Source organism: Peromyscus leucopus, chromosome 8b (assembly GCF_004664715.2).
Source record: "Peromyscus leucopus breed LL Stock chromosome 8b, UCI_PerLeu_2.1, whole genome shotgun sequence".
In the NCBI taxonomy this organism is placed as follows: domain Eukaryota; kingdom Metazoa; phylum Chordata; class Mammalia; order Rodentia; family Cricetidae; genus Peromyscus; species Peromyscus leucopus.
Genome location: NC_051086.1, coordinates 14,927,740 through 14,947,261, shown reverse-complemented (window position 1 = coordinate 14,947,261; position 19,522 = coordinate 14,927,740). Strand labels below are relative to the sequence as shown.

Here is a 19,522-nt window from a genome sequence, read left to right as displayed (position 1 = left end):
ACTCTTGGATCCTTATTGTTTGGGTCTTTATTGCCTTATTAGGGCAGCTATGCCATGTAAAACATGTTTTTAATAAGCTTATTTGTCTTATGATAATTTAATTCTCAGCTCTAGCTGAAGAGCATTAAGAAGACAGGTGAACATTGCTTTTTAGCATTTAAAGTTTGGTAAATCTGTTCAATTTTAGCCCATCTATGTAGGTGTACAGTGATATCTCAATGTGCTTTTAATTTGCATATCCCCATGCTCAATGTGTTGCGTGCTTATTGGCCATTCCTGTGTTTTCCTTGGAGATGTCTAGTAAAATTTTTGTCCATGTAAAAAAATTCAGGGCTGGAAAGATGGCTCAGCAGTTAAGGGCACTGGCTGTTCTCCCTGAGAACCCCATTTCAATTGCCAGGACCCACATGGCAGCTCCCAACTGTCTGTAACTGCAAGATCTGACACCCTCACATGCAGACACACATGCAGATAAAGCACCAATGAGCATAAAAATAAATAAATCATAAAAATGGCCTTTTCAAATCATTGAGTTAGAGTTCTTTAAATATTCTGAATATATCCTCAGGTATATGTATTGAAATTCTTTTTCCCAGTCTGTAGTTTATTTTCATTTGTTTTATTAATAGTCTCTTTTACTAAGCAGGAGTTTTTCACCTTGAAGAATTTCAATTTATCAATTAGAAAAATTGGTTGGTTTTAATTTTACTGTTGTATCTGAGATGCCTGAGGATATCACCCTATTTTTAATTCCTTGATACTGTAACTCTTGAATTTTGACAGAGCCAATCTTTAAGATATATATTTAAATTCAACACCTCCCACTCCCCCACCCCTCCACTGATTTTTTGACCATTTGTGGATCTTCTGACTGCCTCCTACAGTTTGCCATGTGCTATATGCCCTCTGGGTAGACTACAAAGCTGAGAGATATTTCAAAGTTCAATTTCAATACCAGCTTCTGTTGATTTTAAAGTTAAAATACTGGGACGCCATAAACTCAAAGAGCGGCTCAAAGCTGAACTAAGCTTAAATCGCCCTTGAAACTTAAAAATAGCTAGCTGTACTTCACTCCTAGAAATTGTTTCTTACACTGTTGATGTTGTTAGGGGCAGGTCTGGGAAGTACTGATCAGTAGTATTTAATGCTTGGCTAAATATAAACAAAACACAGTTCATGGAAATGACCAGATGCACTCTACATTTGTGTGTACTACCACTAAGGTTTTGAAATTGTCGAATTTAAAAAAGCACTGGGATGGGGCAGGAGAGATGGCTCAGTGGTTATGATCATTTGTTTCTCTTTCAAAGCAACGGGCTTTGATTCCCAGCTCCCAACCAAACCTTAATGCCAGTTCCAGGGAATCCAACAGGTACACATGGTGCATATACATGTATACGAACAAAATATACGCACAAAATAAAATATTTGAAAAGCACTGAGGAATTTTATTCAAGGTTGTTACTGTTGTGTGAAACGTGTGGAATATTTCACAACAGGAATCAATGGCAGCGTGCGTCCCACCATTGACTCATTCCCTCTGCAAGAGACATCAAAAAGTTCTACCGCGAAAATTGCAGGGCTTTTGTTTGTTTTTGTTTAATAGTTCTGCCATATGGGTTTTGGTAACGGATCCTCGCTTGACTTGCAATTAAACATGAAACTTCTCATTGGGTAGTTTCGAAACTAGCAGGAGGAATCAGCTGCCAGTTTACTGCACGGTGGAAAGCTGCACGAGATTCCTGGATTGGAATGGAAATGCTAATTTAAAAGGTCAAGCGGAGCTGCGCCTCACGTTTTTGGCGTCCGTGTGCTCAGTACGGGCGGAGCAAACAAAGACCCGGCAAGTGAAGCCAGACGCCTAGATTCCTCTCGCCGCTGTTTTCCCCAAAATAGTTCTGGAATCATGCCTGAAATGCCGGAGGACATGGAACAGGTAAGAGCTAGCAATTCAAGACCCAATCTCGCCTCAGCGTCGCCTTAAACGCGATTCAAAACGACTGGTAAGAGCAGAATGGGTATAAAGAAAACACTAGCCGGTGCCATTTATTTCCTTAAGAAACATACGCTAGAGGCACAGAATAAACTATCTTGGGTTTCTGACCCAGGAAATCAAACTCAGTTCGACAGAAATAAAATGTGAAGCAGAACGGTGGTTTCACTCTCCACATTCAGTGCAGTGGTAGTGCAGGTTCTGTGTAGTATAAAATTTAATCCGTGGTGCATGCCCAGCTTTTGTCTTGTAGGGCTTGAATCTGCTAATGGGACTTTCAGTTCCAGTTTGCACTCTTAAGAAGTGACCCCCGTCGGAAGTCAGACATTGACTGTAAACATAGAACCTCTTCTTATTAAAGCAAAATGACTAAAAATTGCACTTTAATATGTGCCCCCAGAGCTATGCCCAACTTTTGCCCGACAAGTGTCAAACCGTATTCTTAAACGTAGGCAAGCAAACATTTCCTCACTCACTCACAACATTGCACTGGGAATCAAACTGCTAATTGCAGAAATGCTTGAATCTTCCTATTGAGTATAAACTTCCTTAGGAAGAGACTCCTTCACACACTCGAACTAGAAACTTGAAACATTCTCACTTTTAAGGAGGATGAGGGGTCTTAAATCTTCTCTCCTTCGGACTTTTTCTTATTATTCTTGTAATTTCGTGTTAGGTAGCCCTTTCTTTTAGTAAATACTTTAAGCTTTTGCCTGGATTAGAAAAAAAAAAAAATGGAAAAGTGGCGGACCTCAGGCTGTCTTTGTTTTCTCTTACAAAGAATTACGTGAGTGGGGAATAAATTCTTTAGTGTTATGGGGAAGAAGCTGACGAAAACTTTCCCTAAAGGGCAACTTAATCGTTAGTTTAAAAATAAACCAGAATTGTGAAAATAAGGCCTTTGGGGATGAAATCCAGGCAGTGGTCACGTTTTGGGGCGAGTTTTGAAATATCTTGTCGTGGGTGTCTGAATGAGAGCAGACTGCTGGGTAGGTAGAAAGCGGGCCAATCCTTTCCTGGGTGCGGGCTTTTTCAGTGTAAGTTTCACAGGCTTGGCTGGCGCTGTACTTTGGAGTTTTTAACCTGCAGGTAATTCGGTTGAATGCTGAGTCAGACACTAGGGGCCATTGTTCCTCATTAACTTTTAAACAGCCACACAGGTTTGGAAGAGTGCCCGGCATTGCGCCCTTCTTTGGCTCTATTTTAAGTTTTTGCAGCTCCTCCAAGACTTGGCTCGAGCAGCCCCTGGCAGAGTCCCCTAAGTGGCGGTCCACTTAGGGCAGTCAGGACACCTGTTTAAATCTACTTAAAAGTAGACCGGGTTCGTTAACAGTTCAGTTTCTGGTTCTGTAATTCTGAGGGGAAAAAAAAAAAATGAATCTGCCTTTTAAAAAGTACCCAGATAATATTCTCTCCCACACCTTTTTATTTTTAATTAGCTAAAAATAAACTTTTTAAAAAAACTTCCCAGCATTTTTTTTTTTTTTTTTTTTTTTTTTTTTTTTTTTTTTTTTTAGCATTCCAGAAAAACATAGGTTCCAGAGGTGTTAATGACTCAGAGGGCAGCACCTATTTTTATTCTTCCTCCTTGCCTTAAAACAGTCGACCAACCACACCTTGCCTGGGTTGGTCGTCCACTCCTGTGAACCCAGCTCTTAGGAGGGGAAGCTGGAAGATCAGAAGTTCAAGATCATTCCCTGAGCTTGAGACTGCCTAAAACCAACCCAAACCAGCCTTATCGCTGTGTTGATGGGAACACCCTTAGCTGTTGCCACGCCTAACGTTACAGATGCTGGAATCTATTTTGTATAATACATGCACAGTTGACTCTTAGGCATTTCGCAGCCTGCAAACCTAGAACTCTAGGCCACTCGATTCTTTACACCTTTTCACTAAGAAGAAAGAAGCAGACGGAGTGATTAAAAGACATTACACCCTCAAACCCAAGGAAGCCGGCAGTCAATGCTTGGCGTTGCTGCCTGTGCTGGCTCTATCTCTTTAAGGACTGGCACGTGGGCTGAGAGCGTCCCTTGAGGTCCCGCCCCTTTTTGAGTGCGTGGCGGGAGGCGGCCAATCAACAGCCGCAGCCATGGCGGCGGAAGCCGGAAGCGGCGGCCCGGGTCGGCCCAGGGCTTAGGGGAGGAGGGCCAAGGGCGCGGGCGCTGTGGCCCCCGGCTGTGCTGCGCAGGAGGAGGCTGCGGTCGCGACTGCGGCGGCGCGAAGACGGCTGGCATGGTGGGCCGGGAGAAAGAGCTCTCCATCCACTTCGTTCCCGGCAGCTGCCGGCTGGTGGAGGTGAGGTGTGGGGCGTGGAGCCCTGGGCGGCGCCTCTGAGTTTGTTTACCTCGCTCCGGGCAAGGTCCCCGACGCCGCTGCAGCCAGGAAGCTGGGGGGTGGAGGCCGCCGCCGCGGAGGGCTTGTTGCCATTTGAGTTCTGGATTCATCGTCCTTGTTCTGTGTTCCTGGGTCTCTAAGGAGAAGGGAGGGTGGCTTTTCATAGATGACGGCTGTTGGGGGCTGTCACCGTGGTGAATTCAGAGTTTGCACGGGGCACATTACTTCGGGCGCTTGTGTGGATGTCAGTATTTCCCGGTGTGCGATTACTGTTAACGCTCAGTCTCACGGGGGGGAGAAAACAGGCATAAAGAAAGGGTCACTCGAGTTTATTTGGTAAGGTTTGAGCAGGAATTCCAATACAGATCTGTTTGGCCCTTGGCCCCCTAGGGTTTCAAGCCTTCTTGTTAGAATTTCCCCTGCCTCCTCCCAAATCCGACCCACCTTCAGTTTCCAGCCCCTTGCATTCGCTGACCTACAGGATGTATCCAGCACAGTTGATAAGACTGTTAGAATTCCCAAACTAATTTGTCTTGTAGATAGAAGAAAGGATAGGAGGTGGTCAGTTTTGTTAATGCCAAAAAATATTTATTTATTTGAGACAGGGTCTTTGCTGGCTAGTTTTATGTCAATTTGATACAAGCTAGAGTCACTGCAGAGGAGGGTGCCTCAGTTGAGAAAATGCCTCCATAGGATTGGGCTTCAGGCAAGCCTGTAGGGCTTATTTTGGTTTTTCGAGACAGGGTTTGTCTGTGTAGCTTTGGCGCCTTTCCTGGAATTCACTCGATAGCCCAGGCTGGCCTTGAACTCACAGAGATCCGCCTGGCTCTGCCTCCCGGGTGCTGGGATTAAAGGTGTGTGCCGCCAACACCGAGGCATTTTCTTAATTAGAGATTGATATGAGAGGGACCACCCCATTATGGGTAGGACCTTCCCTAGGAGGTGGCCCTGAGCTGTATTAGAAAGCAGGCTGAGCAGGCCAGCAATGGGGAGCAAGCCAGTACGCAACACTTCTCCATAGCCTCTGTGGGCTCCTGCCCCCAGGTTCCTGTCCTGACTTTCTCCAGTGATGTGAGAATGTAAGGCAAATAAACTCCTTCCTCCTCAGCTTGCTTTGGTTGTGTTTTCTCACAGAAATAGTAACCCTAACTAGAACAGGTTCTGTTTGTTTAACCCTAACCCTTACCGTCCTGAAACTCACTATGTAGAGTGGGCTGACCTTGGGCTCAACAGAGATTACCCTGCCTCTACATCCCAGAGTGCTGGGATTAAAGACAAGGGCCACCACATCCAGCTGTTGATGCAAAATTGTTTATATTTGGGTGACAGTACATTCAGTATTGTCTCCAAATGACTGGGCCTTAGCTAACTTTCAAATTTATTTACAGTTCCAGACTGCTGACAGCATGTGACCGTTTCTGCATGCATACATGTATGTATACATGTAAGCTTAATGAGTTAAAAGCAAAGTGGAAAGTGGTATGCTAGGTGTAACTGACTGGAATGCCTATAATCTCAGCACTCAGGAAATTAGTAGTGATGGGTAGATATGATTGCTTTTCAGCATGGTGGGGTATATGGGTGACTTTTCATGTTATATTTTGTTTTTGAAACGGGGTCTCACACTGTATTCATGACTGGCCTCAAACCAGTGGAGATCTGTCTGCCTCTGCCTCCACCTCTGGTGCACTGAGATTAATGGTGCTACCACACCCAGCAATGTTTTCCATTAAACAATAGTACAGTAGCTGGGCATGGTGGCTTATGCTTTAAGCCCAGCAGTCTGAAAGCTGAGGCTGGAGGATTTCCAGGTAAGCCAGGCTGCATAGTGAGACCCTGTCTCAAAGCAAAACAGCAACAAAATGGTACAGACAGCTATGGTTTGCACGCAGTTGGTGCTGTCTCAACCTGTACAATTGACATTTACTCTGGTCACTCTGAGGGTTGGCTTAGTTAATGCTAGAGAAGCAACCCTTATTAGTTCTTGTTAAGAATACTGCCTGTGAGTATAATGGGGAGACAGCAAATTGGCCTAGTCCCATCTGAATTCCTTTCCCACTTAAGCAGTCTGGATATCTTTTCTTTTCTTTTTCTTTTTGTTTTTGGTTTTTTGAGACAGGGTGTCTCTGTGTAGCTTTGGAGCCTGTCCTGGAACTGGCTTTGTAGATCAGGCTGGCCTCGAACTCACAGAGATACACCTGCCTCTGCCTCCCGAGTGCTGGAATTAAAGGTGTTCGCCACCACTGCCTGACTGGACATCTTTTCTTAAATCTCAAGGATATTCAGGGATGTTACAGAGGTGGAAAGTGCGTGTGAAACTTTCAGGTTTTCTGTGGGGTTTTTTTGTTTTTTGTTTTTTGTTTTTTCCTTTTGGAGGCCGGTCTTTGTATCTGGGCCTTGTCTTGAACTCAGGAACCTCCTGCCTGGAATGACCAGTACTAGTGCTAGATTACAGGAGCACACCACACATGTAGCCTTCCCAGTTTTCTTTCTTTTTAAAACATTTGTGTGTGTGTGTGTGCTAACCGTATAGATGTGTACCATGTGTGTCCAATACCTACTAAGGCCAAAAGAGGGTGTCCATTCCACTAGAGCTGGAGGTACAGAGGTACAAGCTGCCCAGTGTGGATGCTGAGAACCCAATTCTGATTCTCTGCAAGAGCAACATTTTTTTAGATTTATTTTTTATTTTATGTGTATGGTGTTTTGCCTGCATATATGTTTGCTCACCACATGCGTGCAGTACTCTTGGATGTCCAAAGAGGGTGCTAGTTTCCCAGGAACTAGAGTTAAAGATAGTTGTTAGCCCCCATGTGAAATCAAACCAGGGTCCTCCAGAGGAGTAGCCAGTGCTCTTAACCTCTGGGCCTCCTCCAGCCCCATTTGTTTTCTTGTATGGTGTTTCCCCGGGCATCTTCATGGTATTTAGTACATGTACAGTGTTTTCTGGATCTACTAGACTTGACACGTTTTGACCCCTTTCATTTCAGCTGTGTGTGTGTGTGTGTGTGTGTGTGTGTGTGTGTGTGTGTGTGTGCACAAATGTGTTTCTTGAGCCAGGGTCTTGCTATATGGTCCTGAATGGCCTGGAATTCCCTCTGTAGACCAGATTGTTCTTAGTTGGCTGATAGTCTCCTGCTTCTGTCCCCTGGGTGCTGGGATTAAAGATCATCTCCACACCTGTTTTATAGTTATTTTCTTGACAAAGTTCAAAGAAAATATTTTGCCAGCTTGAGGCTTCATTTTCACAAATTGCCTGCTTAAAGTGGTATTACAGCTGCCACATGAAATTTCTTTAACTTTTAAAAAAACTGTTTTGAAATTGGTTGAATTAAAATCCTCCATATTTTTTATATACTGCCTTCCTACTCCCCCACCCCGCCATCCCCTTTGGATTTCAGCCTTTATATACATTAGAAACACCTGGTTGTGGTGTCCTTAAGTAATGTATGTATATTTACTAAATCGTTTAGCATATGTAAAATTAGGGCTGAAAATGTCTTTGGCTGTTGCTTTTGTAAAAGGTTTTTTGCTAGTTGAGAATTGGGTGGCGTTAACAGAAATAAGTCCCCATGATAAGCTTTAATGAAATTTCCAGCTGTGGAGCTCGCACTAGGCTTACAGGTGTGTGACACCGTGCCAGCTCCAAACACTATTTTTAAAAATGAAAAGGTTGGCTTTACTTGAGAATTTGGCAGGAAAATGTTGCTTGATTTTGGAACTTTGCCTCGAACATACAGAATTTAAATGATTTCTTAAACTTTTTAAAATTTCTTGGAACACGAATATTTTTCTCAATAGCAACACAGATCAATTTAAAAAAATTTTTTTTACTGTATATTAGTCATAAGGATTCTGTACAAGTAAATTTAGTACTGACTGAGGGACATACGTTAGTTTGTTCAAATTTAGAATATGTGCTTTAAGGGTCAAATCAATTTTAATTTAAATAAACTCTTGAAATGTTGACAGATTTCAAACCCATCAAAATGAGACATATCATCTGAGTCTTGTGCATTTTTATAATATCCTTGAAGATAAGATTTCTTGTTGATTACTCATCAAGGTGATAGGATCACTTCAGTCATAAAAGCAAAATAACTCCCATTATTAACATGAAATCTAAATCAAAGTTACTTGTGATTATCTTAGGTTCTTTTTCTTGATTATTAACACTTTGTTCCTTTAATTTTTCTTGCTTTTTTTTACTAGTCTGGAAGATTTTAGTTTTTATTAACTTATTCATTTAAAAAAAATAAACTAATTTTACATTCATGAGTGTTTTATCTGTGTGTGTATGTCTGTGCACCGCATGCTTGCCTGGTACCCACAGAGGCCAGAAGAGGGCATCGGATCCTCTGAATCAGGAGTTACAGATAGTTTTTAGCTGCCATGTGGCTTCTGGGAATCGAGAAGAGCGCCCAGTGTTCTTAACCACAGAGCCATCTCTCCTGCCTCATATTTTCTGTTTTTAATAGAGAGAAAGAGAGAGGGGGTGTCTACTTATGGGAATGCAGTTGTTCTCAGAGATCAGATCTGGAGCTTGAATTATAGGTAGTGGTAAGCCACTCAGTATCTCTCTTCTGCAAAAGCAGTGTGTGTTCTTAACCACTAAGCCACCTCTATAGTCCCAATGAGACTGGTTATTAAAACTTATCAAGTTGGGGCTGGAAAGATGGCTCTATGGCTAAGAGTACTTTGTTGATTTGCACCTGCCTGTTAGCCCACTGCCTGTGCTCAAGTTCCAGGAGATTTTATACCCTCTTCTGAACTCCCCAGGCAGCGCAGGTGGTACACACACATGCGTGCAGGCAAAACACGCATACACATAAAATAAAATAATTAAAAAACAAAACTCATTAACTCATACAGTTGTTGATGCAGTTTGATTAATCTAGCTTTGAAACTGACTTTTTAGGTATGTGACATTAATGTAAAAAATATTTAGATTTCAGGTATTTAGTACACAATAATGGCACCTCTTTTTTTTTTTTTTTAAGATTTATGTATTTCTTATGTATACAGTGTTCTGCCTGCATGTATCCCTGCAGGCCAGAAGAGGGCACCAGATCTTACTATCTTACTACAGATGGCTATGAGCCACCATGTGGTTGCTGGGAATTGAACTCAGGACCTTTGGAAGAGCGGCCAGTGCTTTTACCCTCTGAGCCATCTCTCCAGCCCAGCACTTCATTTCTTTAGGAGAATTGTTTTCAAACTCTGGCTACCCTTTCTTCTTCTAGGAGGAAGTAAACATCCCTAGCCGGCGTGTTCTAGTTACTGGTGCCACAGGGCTTCTTGGCAGAGCGGTTTACAAAGAATTTCAGCAAAGTAACTGGCACACCATTGGCAGTGGCTTTCGAAGAGCCAGACCAAAATTTGAACAAGTGAACCTGTTGGATTCTGAAGCAGTTCATCACCTCATTCATGATTTTCAGGTATGACTTTGTATATTGAAGTTGTATATGCATTTTACTAAGAGTTCTCCGGATTATACAGAAAGTGTGCATGTTGACTGGAAGTTGTGCTTGAAACTGTAACCCGTTGAGCAGCAACAGTGCAGCTCACACTTCTTTTGTTTGTTTGTTTGTTTGTTTACTTGTGGTGGTGCAGGTGTGGGAGTCAGGATCCCCAGCATGCTGGGCAGGTACTCTACCCCAGAGCCAGATCTTCCTCTCTGTCTGGTACAGCCTTGTAGAGTGGCACAGCTTGTATTTATGCAGTGCTTTCCTAATAATATCCCCTTATAAATGTTTGGGTGTTATCTGGGAACTGGAAAAAAAAAAAAAAAAAACATTATTTTTGCTTTAGAGCCAAGAAAGTAACAGTCAGGGGGATTTCAGTAACCTGTTTGTCATAATCCAAGGAAAGTTAGAAGGAAATGGAGATACTGTTCTCCTTATCAAATTTTAGCTTTGGTTCTTTCTAAAGGTCTGGGCCCAAGAGCATGGGTACTAGAAATACCAAGGAAACCCGATTTTATGCTGCATGCCCAAAGAGTGTACTGTATGAAGTCTGTGATGGGCCCAGGATGCTGCATTTGAAGCATCCCAGATTCTGTGCATTTAAGCTTAAAAACAATTCTTAGATTATGCCTCCTGGAGCAGTTGTTGAGGAAATTGGGTGTGTGGGCATTCATTGTCTCTCACTTTCTTTCTCTTTTTAAGGTTATTTTTTATTTATTTTCTATGTGTGAGTATAGGCAGAGTTTTTCTGTGTCCTAGCAGTCACTCCCAAATAACCACAGAGAGACATTATTAATTATAAATGCTCAGCCGATAGCTCAGGCTTGTTACTAGCTAACTCATACATTTTAAATTAACCCACATTTCTTACCTATCTATGCTCTGCCACGTGGCTTGGTACCTTTCCTCAGTACAGCAGGTTTATCTCCTTTTCTCCACATTTTGTGATTCAGAGGCTCCTCTCCTTCTTCATGATCTCCTGTCTACAAGTCTTTTTGTCTGCCTAACCTCTACCTGTCCAGCTATTGGCCAGCCAGCTTCTTTATCAATCCAATCACAGTGACACACATTCACATAGTGTAAAGTAATATTTCACATACGGGTGTTTTGCGTGGATGTATGTCTGTCTATGCAGTGCATGTGTGTGGTGCCTGCAGAGGGCAGAAAAGGGAGTCTGCCTGGTGAAACTGGAGTTACTTACAAATGGTTGTTAACCATCGTATGGGTTCCAGCTCCCAGCACACTGACTGTTAACACCAATCTTGGTTTTTGCTCTATTCCTTTTGCGTTAAAAAAAGCCTTCTCTGTTGAATATCTGCATCACTCTGTTTTGGTGTATCTGGGGCTCTTTAAATGTGTCTCTTTCACTCAAGTCTGAAGACCTGTCTTCTCACAGTACTTACTGTGTCCTGGTTAGTTGTCAGCTTGACAGGAGCTACAGTCATCTGCAGAGAGGGAATCTCAGTTGAGAGAATGCCTCCACTGTGTTGGTCCATGGAGTTTTTTTGTTTGTTTTTTTTGTTTTTAAACTAATATGACTGATGTGAGTGGACCTGAGTTGTATAAGAATGCAGGCTGAACATACCGACGAGTGCAAGCCAGTAAGCAGTACACCCTGCCTGGCCTCTGTACCACTTCCTGCCATGACTCCCTTCACTGATATACTTTGGTGTGCAAGTGTAAATCGAATAAACACTTTCCTCCCCAAGTTGTTTTGGTCCATAGTAATAGGAAACTAACTAGAACATGATGGCTTACTGCATTTCTGGTCAGATGGACACACAGGTTGTGTAGGTAGTTGATTCTGGTTAAATGACTGGTCAAAAGTCTTGAACTTATACCTTTCACTTGCAACTGATACTACTTGCCTTTTGTCATGAAGTCACTAAATGCTAAGGCTGGAGTGGCAGAACAGTGTGTGTGAGGCCTGGGGTCTGCTGAGTCATGTGCGTGATAACCCTTTTCCACCACATTGGGAGAGAACAGTCTTATTTTGATTATAGATATAGTTACTAATAGTTTTTTCTGCATTTTTTTAAAATAATCTTTTTTTTTTTAATTTATATTTTATGTATGAGTGTTCTGCATGCCAGAAGAGGGTATCATATCCTCTTATAGATGGTTGTGAGCCATCATGTGGTTGCTGGGAACTCAGGACCTCGGGAAGAGCAGCCAGTGCTCTTAACCACTGAGCCATCTCTCCAGTCCTTTTTCTGCATTTTTGTCTAGGGATTACTAAGTTGTTTCTTACCTTGGCTAGGGATGTAGCTCGGGGTTACATACCTGCCTAGTGTGTGATGTGCAAATGTGCAAAGTGTACAAGGTTCTGGGATCCCTAGCACTGCCCAAAACAACCCAAAAAACCAAATCCAACAAAATAAATTGTTCTATTCTTTGCAGACCGTGTGTGTGTGTGTGTGTGTGTGTGTGTGTGTGTGTGTGTGTGTGTTGTGTTGTTGTTTTTGTTTTGTTTTGTTTTTTGAGGAAGAAAGGAAATACGAGAAAGCTATTAAAAATTAAATGACTTATTATTAATTGATTGAAGGAATGTTGACCTAAGAACCTTTTCTTTCTCTGAAGTTACTCTAAGGAAGCCATAGTTCTCTGTTGCTCTCCATTTTGAGTTAAAATTCAATGTTTATCTTTCAGCCTCATGTCATAGTACATTGTGCTGCAGAGAGAAGACCAGATGTTGTTGAGAGTCAGCCAGATGCTGCTTCTCAGCTGAATGTGGGTGCCTCTGAGAATTTAGCAAAGGAGGCAGGTAATGCTACATCATCACTGGATTTTTTTGAGACATGCCTATTTTATGTCTATGAATGTTTTGTCTGAATGTATGTCTGCGTGCCATATGTGTCCCTGCTTCAGACCCCTGGAACTGGAGTTACAGAGGGTTGTGAGCATCCATATGGGTGCTAGGAACTAAACCCAGATCCTCTACAAGAGCAGCCAGTGTTTTTGTTTTTTCAAGACAGGGTTTCTCTGTGTAGTTTTGGTGTCTGTCCTGGATCTTGCACTGTAGACCAAGCTGGCCTCGAACTCACAGAGATCCACCTGGCTCTGCCTCCTGAGGGCTGAGATTAAAGGCATGCACTACCACTGCCCAGGATACAACCAGTGTTCTTAGCTGCTAGGCCATCTCCCCAGCCTCCTTCACTGTGTTTTGTTTTGTTTTTTTTAAGACAGGATTTCTCTCTGTTACCCTGGCTGTTCTGGAACTCACTTTGTAGACCAGGCTGGCCTCAAAAGAAATCCCTGCACTGCCTCCAGAGTGCTGGGATTAAAGGTGTGCCACCACCATGCCCAGCTTCACTGGGGTTTTTAAGTTGAAAGTTTTGTAGCTCTCTTACATGTGTTTAAGAAAAAAACAGAAAACAAAAACAAACCACAGAAAAACATTCCAAACAAAAGTAATGAAATAGACTTACCTTTTCTTTTTGTAGCTGCAATTGGAGCATTTCTCATCTACATTAGCTCAGATTATGTGTTTGATGGCACAAATCCCCCTTACACAGAAGAAGATATACCAAGTCCTCTGAATCTTTATGGCAAAACAAAATTAGACGGAGAAAAGGCAGTCCTGGAGAATAATTTAGGTAAGGCCCAGTATCTTTGGCTCCTGATCATTTCTGAAGACTGTTGTGTTGTTTATGAAGAACGTATTCTTAATTTATAAAAATAGCCAGAATAGTGTGTGTGTGTGTGTGCGTGCGCGCGCTTGAACTCCTGGCACTTGGAAGTTGGGTCAGTGAGGTTCTGTCCTCCCCTCTTCTAATTAAAAAAGGAAAAACAAAAACAGAAAACAGGGACCATAGATTACTAGGAATTATAGAGTATGGGCTGGTGAGATACCTTGGTGGGTAAAAGTGCTTGCCACCAACTGATATGTTCGATTTCTGAGACCTACATTGCGGACAGAGAACTCCTGTAAGTTGTCCTCAGACCCTCACACTTGTGCGCCCCCCCCACACACACACATAAATAAATGTAATAAAATTTTTGAGGCATCCTATATACCATGATCTTTTTGTTTTTTACCATGTGCATTCATGTGTACATACATAAAAATAACTTCTTTAAAAAGAAATTAAAAGAAAATATAACGGTGGGAGTATAAATCTCTCCTGTGTGCTGATTCCTCAGGAAGACAAAATAAAATGTGATTTCTTAAGAGAGATATTTTTGTATAATTTTTTCAAGTGTTTGCATTTTGATCCATAATCTGACTTTCTTCCCACTTCTTTGCATCTCATTATATGTGGTGCCAGTTCTGAGGAGACTTCTTCCTGTCTGTGGGAGCATCATGCTCAACTTCATTTCTATCTCTTGTAGCACCATGCTCAACATAATGATTCCTGTGGGAACTGATGCCTTAGGTCATAGTGTGCCCCTGAAAAACAGCCACCAGCTTGTAATGCCCTCATTTACAGACATTTAATTTGTTGGGATTTTGTGGTTTTTTTTTTTTAATATTTTAAGTTATTCTGTACTTATTCAGTGGTAGAATGCTTGCTAAGCATGCATGATGCCCAAGGTTAAATCTCCAGCACCACCAGATAAAGTAAATACATAAAGTAAATAAAATAAATGTATAAATCAACCCTGCAAAAGTCTCCCTAGCATCAATCTTCCTTCTTGCTCTGCTTCATGTTGCTGCTACAGTACACAGAATGGATCGCTTATAAAGAACTGGAATTTACTTATCACAGTTCTGGAGGCTGGGAAGTATAACATCCAACAGCCAGCCTGTGGTAAAGGCCTCCTTCCTGCTTGTCCTCAAACAAACTGGACAACTCCCCATTAAGGTCTTTCAGAGTGGTGTCTTCATGACCTAAACATCTTCCTGACATACCTCCCCCAAACCAATCACACACACACATACGCTCTGTTGGACTGGGAATTAAACTTGAATATATAATTTTGGAGTGGGTACAACATTCAAACCACAGCAAGACCTGTCTTTACTTGCTCAGTAATTACAAAAGAAAATATTTGTCTACTTTGTTAAAGTGCTAATAATCTAAAGATATCAACCCCTCATCAGGTACCAGTATAAAATCTAATATTGAACATTTCTTCATTCATGGTTGTAAGTGACCACTCAACCCTATCCCCCAACCCCCAGATTGATCAGTTTTTGATTGGTATTTTTGTGTGTATATACTTGGCCAAATCCAGTGATTATTTGTAGCTAGAGTTTTTCTGCCTGGCCCATAGTCAGGACAAATCTCTGTCACCCACCAGTCCCACAGCTGCTCAGATCCAACCAAGTAAACATAGAGACTTTGCTTACAAACTGTATGGCCGTGGCAGGCTTCTTGCTAACTGTTCTTATAGCTTAAATTAATCCATTTCTATAAATCTATACCTTGTCACGTGGCTCGTGGCTTACCAGTGTCTTCACATGCTCGTCATGGCGGCGACTGGCAGTGACTCCTCCCGCCTTCCTATTCTTTATTTTCTCCTCTCTGTTAGTCCCGCCTATACTTACTGCCTAGCCACTGGCCAATCAGTGTTTTATTTATTGACCAATCAGAGCAATTTGACATACAGACCATCCCACAGCAATGATTAATTAATCAAACACTTGGTTGTGTATCTTCTAGGGACAAGAGTGTTGTTTACATAATCACAAGGTCTGGAGGAAACCTTAAGCTGATGTATTCCTGCTATCACATGTGTAGCTTGTGTAGATGGTTTCTCACTTGTCCCAAAATTGTTTTTCAGTGTTGTTGTCTTTCAGTTGACCTCCAGTCAGGAGTATTCATTTCATTTGGTTGTCCAGATAGGCTCTATTTTTAATGGGTGTAATGACCAATTAGATAAGAATTCTGTTCATGACAGTAGATACTTAAAATAATCATGACCACCTTTGAGTTTGTTCAGTTATGAGTTACAGCCCATTCTGGTATAATTTTATTAAAAGGCAAGGTTTCCACTTTGCTGTTGTTGAAATCCACACAATTTCTCTTACATCCAAACTTGGGGAAGAGGCAGCCGTAAAGTACCTGTGTGTATTGTCTGTCCCTAGGGGCTGCTGTCTTGAGAATTCCTGTTCTGTATGGGGAAGTTGAAAAGCTTGAGGAAAGTGCTGTGACTGTTATGTTTGACAAGGTACAGTTCAGCAACAAGTCAGCAAACATGGACCACTGGCAGCAGAGGTTCCCCACACATGTGAAGGATGTAGCCAGTGTGTGTCGGCAGCTGGCAGAAAAGAGGATGCTGGTGAGTCTTGGGAAGGATGGGGCCTGACTTCTGTCTTAGTGAAAGTTCTGCTTTTCTGTGTTGAACCTCCACGGGTGTACACAGATTATCACAGACTGAAAGGTAAACATGCTTTTTAAAAGCAGGAAACGAGACAAAAGCTGTTCCTACAGAGGAGAGGCTGTATTCATGAGGTCTGTAGAATGCAAGCAACCCTGTCTGCCTTCCTAGTGCTGGGAGTAGAGGCCCAGTGCATTAGCTACACCCAGTGAGAGTTAATTTTTTTAAATTTATTACACATGTGTGTGTTTTCATGAATCTATTTACACCACATGCATGTAAGTGTCCAAGGAAGCCAGAGGCCATTGGATCCCCTGGGAACTGAACCCAGATCCTCTTTTAACCACTGAGCCATCGATCCAGCCCAGAGTGGGAATTCATTTTAAGCATTTGGTGAATTTGACATTAAATAGAATGTCCATAAGAAGACTGGGAACAGTTTAATTTGAAGTACAAATAATGCTGGTCACAGCATGACTATCTGCATTTTTGTATTATATGAAAATTATACTGGTGTATGCTGGGGGAACGTAACCCTTCGTTCAAACAGGTGGAAGGCAAGTACTACCTACCACTAGTTTGTCCTTTGATCTCCACACATGTGCTATGGCATGCACACCTGAGTTCACACACATGCAGTTAATCCTACTATATCATGACCTTTGGAAATCTGTAAAAGCAGGGGAGGAAGCCTCAGCAAGACTAAAAGTTAATGTCATAGCATGCATGGCATGGTTAAGAGTATTTAACTAGTTCATCTCCTTAGGTTTCTTGAGATGGCTTTCACTTGGTTACTCAGAGTGGCCTTGAACCCCTGTGTAGCTCAGGCTGCCTCCGTGCATTCAAGGCTCTTTCTGCCTCATCTTCCCCGAATGCTAGGATTACTGGTGTGTGTCATTGTGCTTATCGGGTTCGTTTAAAATGGTTTTATAACTGATCTTGGTGGTGCACACTTGCAATACCAGCATTTGTAAAAACAGCAGGGTCAAGAGGATTCCTATGAATTCTAGGCCCATTGTCTGTATACTGAGCCAAGGCTTATGGAGCAAAACTGCTTAAAACCAACAAAAAGAGTGAGGCTGAAGATTGGTTCAGACAGTAGAGTGCTTGTCTAGCATGCACAAAGCCCTGTACTGAATCTCAGTACCTCCCTCATAAACCTGGCGTGGTGGTGTGAGCCTGTAGTCCCCAGGAGTCTCAGAAACTGGAGGTAGGCTGTATGAGATCGTGTCTCAAAACTATTGTTTTTATTTTAACTCAGACTAGTTTAAAATGTCAATTAAAATTAGTCACTATCTCTAAATTAGAGCCATTTGTATTTTTATTTCAAAAAGTTATTTCTATAAATTGCTTTTAGTTTTGAAATATTTGTAGACATTTGATTTTAGGTATTTTGAAGAGAATTTTCCAAAAAAAGGTAGGTTTGCATTTTGATTCTTGCACCTTTAAAATTAAATTTCTTGTCAACCCTTACCATTGACTTTCTTCTCTCTCTCTCCCCTTGTCCCTTGTCTTCGTTGTCAGGATCCATCCATTAAGGGAACCTTTCACTGGTCTGGCAATGAGCAGATGACCAAGTACGAAATGGCATGCGCCATTGCCGATGCCTTCAACCTCCCGAGCAGTCACTTAAGACCTGTAAGTCTCCTGATTGACACCTCCCTCCTGACTGACTTCCTAAGGCTGCTGTATGTTATTGATAACATTTTTCTGTTTGGGGTAATGAATCAAAGTGAACTTGGTTTGGATCTTGACAGTACCTGGTGGTAAATTATCCCTAAAGAAGTCAGAGTATTGAAGTTTACAGAGAAGTATGGAGGAGGCGGGGGTGGATGGAGGGAAGAGGGTACTTGCTGTAAAGCCCGACAACCTGAGTCCATCCACACGACAGGAGAGAACTGACTCCCATTGTCTGTCTTCTGATCTCTACAAGAGCATATCCTCCCTCCCTCCCTCCCTTTCTCTCTCACCTACCCACACAGAATTGATTTATTTAGTTTTAGTTTCTCAAGACAGGGTTTTAGTGTGTAACACTGGCTGTCCTGGAACTCACTCTGTATATGAGATTGGCCTTGAACTCACAGAGTTCACCTACCTCTCGGTCCTGAGTACTGGGATTAAAGGCATGTACCATCACCACCTGGCTGGTTTTTGTTGTTGTTGTTTTTGTTTTGTTTTTTTAAGTATTGTCTAGATGCAGCATGTTTATTTTACTAGCTCTAATAAGAGGGTTTTTTTTTTTTGTATAAAGGAAAGCTAAAATAAAGTTATCAAGTCTTAACATATTACTTCCTTTACTCATGATTTTTTTTGTTTTGTTTTGTTTTTTCTTTAAAGATCACTGACAGCCCTGTCATAGGTGCACAACGTCCCAAAAATGCTCAGCTCGACTGCTCCAAATTGGAGACTTTGGGCATTGGCCAACGGACGCCATTTCGAATTGGAATCAAAGAATCGCTCTGGCCTTTCCTCATCGACAAGAGATGGAGACAGACCGTCTTCCATTAGTTTATGTGTTGTGTATTTTTTTAGATGAAAAGGATAGTATGTGGCACTTTTTCAAGAATAAAGGAAATAGTTTTGTATGAGTACTCCTTAATTGTGACTCATGATCCTTCAGGTGAATGATGCTGTTGCACTAGGGGAGCGTCGGACAGACCGAGGGCAGTGATACCCGGTTTGCAGTCGTGGCTTTCTGTTGATTGTTTTGTTCTCGCTTACTTACCTTGCTGTTCCAGTCATGTGAATTATGATTCTTAATGTCTGAGAGCTGGCACAAAGCAGACTGTTAGACTTTGGATGAAATGCATTGTCCATTCCTATAACTCCCTTTTTTGTTTTGTTTTGTTTTGTTTTGTTTGTTGACTTTTGTATATTGATAGTTTCAGTGTGTGTAGAATCCTATAGAAATCATCGGTGTTCCTCATTTGCTTTGCTTGAGCCCAGATCAAAATGCTTGAAGAAAAGAAAACTTTATTTTTGCAAATTTGAGTATGGTTTTTATGCTTGATTCTTTCCTGTGTTCTGTATATGAGAACTTGTATAGCCTGACACCTCACCTTCATAGCACCATGTGACAAACACTGAGAGAGTGCGTATGTGTGTGTATTTTTTTAATATAATACATATCTGTCTCTTTCACTCTGTCACCAAGTGAAATTTCATACATGTGGTTATAATAATGAGCCTTGTATGTCTTTTGATCACTTATGAATAACAATAAATACTGCTGGCATGTAACACTTTGGTTTCTTTTTTATGTAAAAATATATAAATTTCTAATTCTTTGAGAAATTCAGACAGTGTATCTTGATCATATTCACCCCTATGCCCTAGCTCCTATATCTACCCCCTCCTCTAGTGTCCTTCTTTTTAAATAACTGAGTCCAATCTGCTGTCCTTGTACTCATGGGTGGAGCTACCCACATGAGCATGGTTGTTGAGCCATCAGGGACCAGACCACACT

The 19,522-nt window shown here is 41.8% G+C and overlaps 1 protein-coding gene across 2 annotated transcripts; it reads left to right on the top strand.

Moving 5' to 3' along the window:
• The first annotated feature begins 1,543 nt into the window (after positions 1-1,543).
• On the top strand, positions 1,544-19,296 carry Mat2b (methionine adenosyltransferase 2B). Of its 2 annotated transcripts, none has more exons than XM_028864296.1 (7): positions 1,544-1,936; positions 9,571-9,765; positions 12,442-12,556; positions 13,236-13,388; positions 15,824-16,017; positions 17,581-17,694; positions 18,394-19,296. In XM_028864296.1, the coding sequence occupies exons 1-7, from the start codon at positions 1,907-1,909 to the stop codon at positions 18,562-18,564; spliced, it is 972 nt and encodes a 323-aa protein (XP_028720129.1). In that variant the 5' UTR covers positions 1,544-1,906; the 3' UTR covers positions 18,565-19,296. The 2 variants fall into 2 exon arrangements, with proteins under 2 accessions (XP_028720129.1, XP_028720128.1); XM_028864295.2 differs by lacking the exon at positions 1,544-1,936 and adding an exon at positions 4,090-4,288.
• Positions 19,297-19,522: the final 226 nt, after the last annotated feature.

What these genes read in the sequence shown, in the direction of transcription:
- Mat2b (XM_028864295.2), top strand. Translation starts at nt 4,226, where the DNA reads ATGGTGGGCCGGGAGAAAGAGCTCTCCATCCACTTCGTTCCCGGCAGC. An exon ending in GCAGCTGCCGGCTGGTGGAG is followed by an intron (nt 4,289 to 9,570) that starts GTGAGGTGTGGG and finishes TTCTTCTTCTAG; the next exon opens with GAGGAAGTAAACATCCCTAG. An exon ending in AGTCCTGGAGAATAATTTAG is followed by an intron (nt 13,389 to 15,823) that starts GTAAGGCCCAGT and finishes GTCTGTCCCTAG; the next exon opens with GGGCTGCTGTCTTGAGAATT.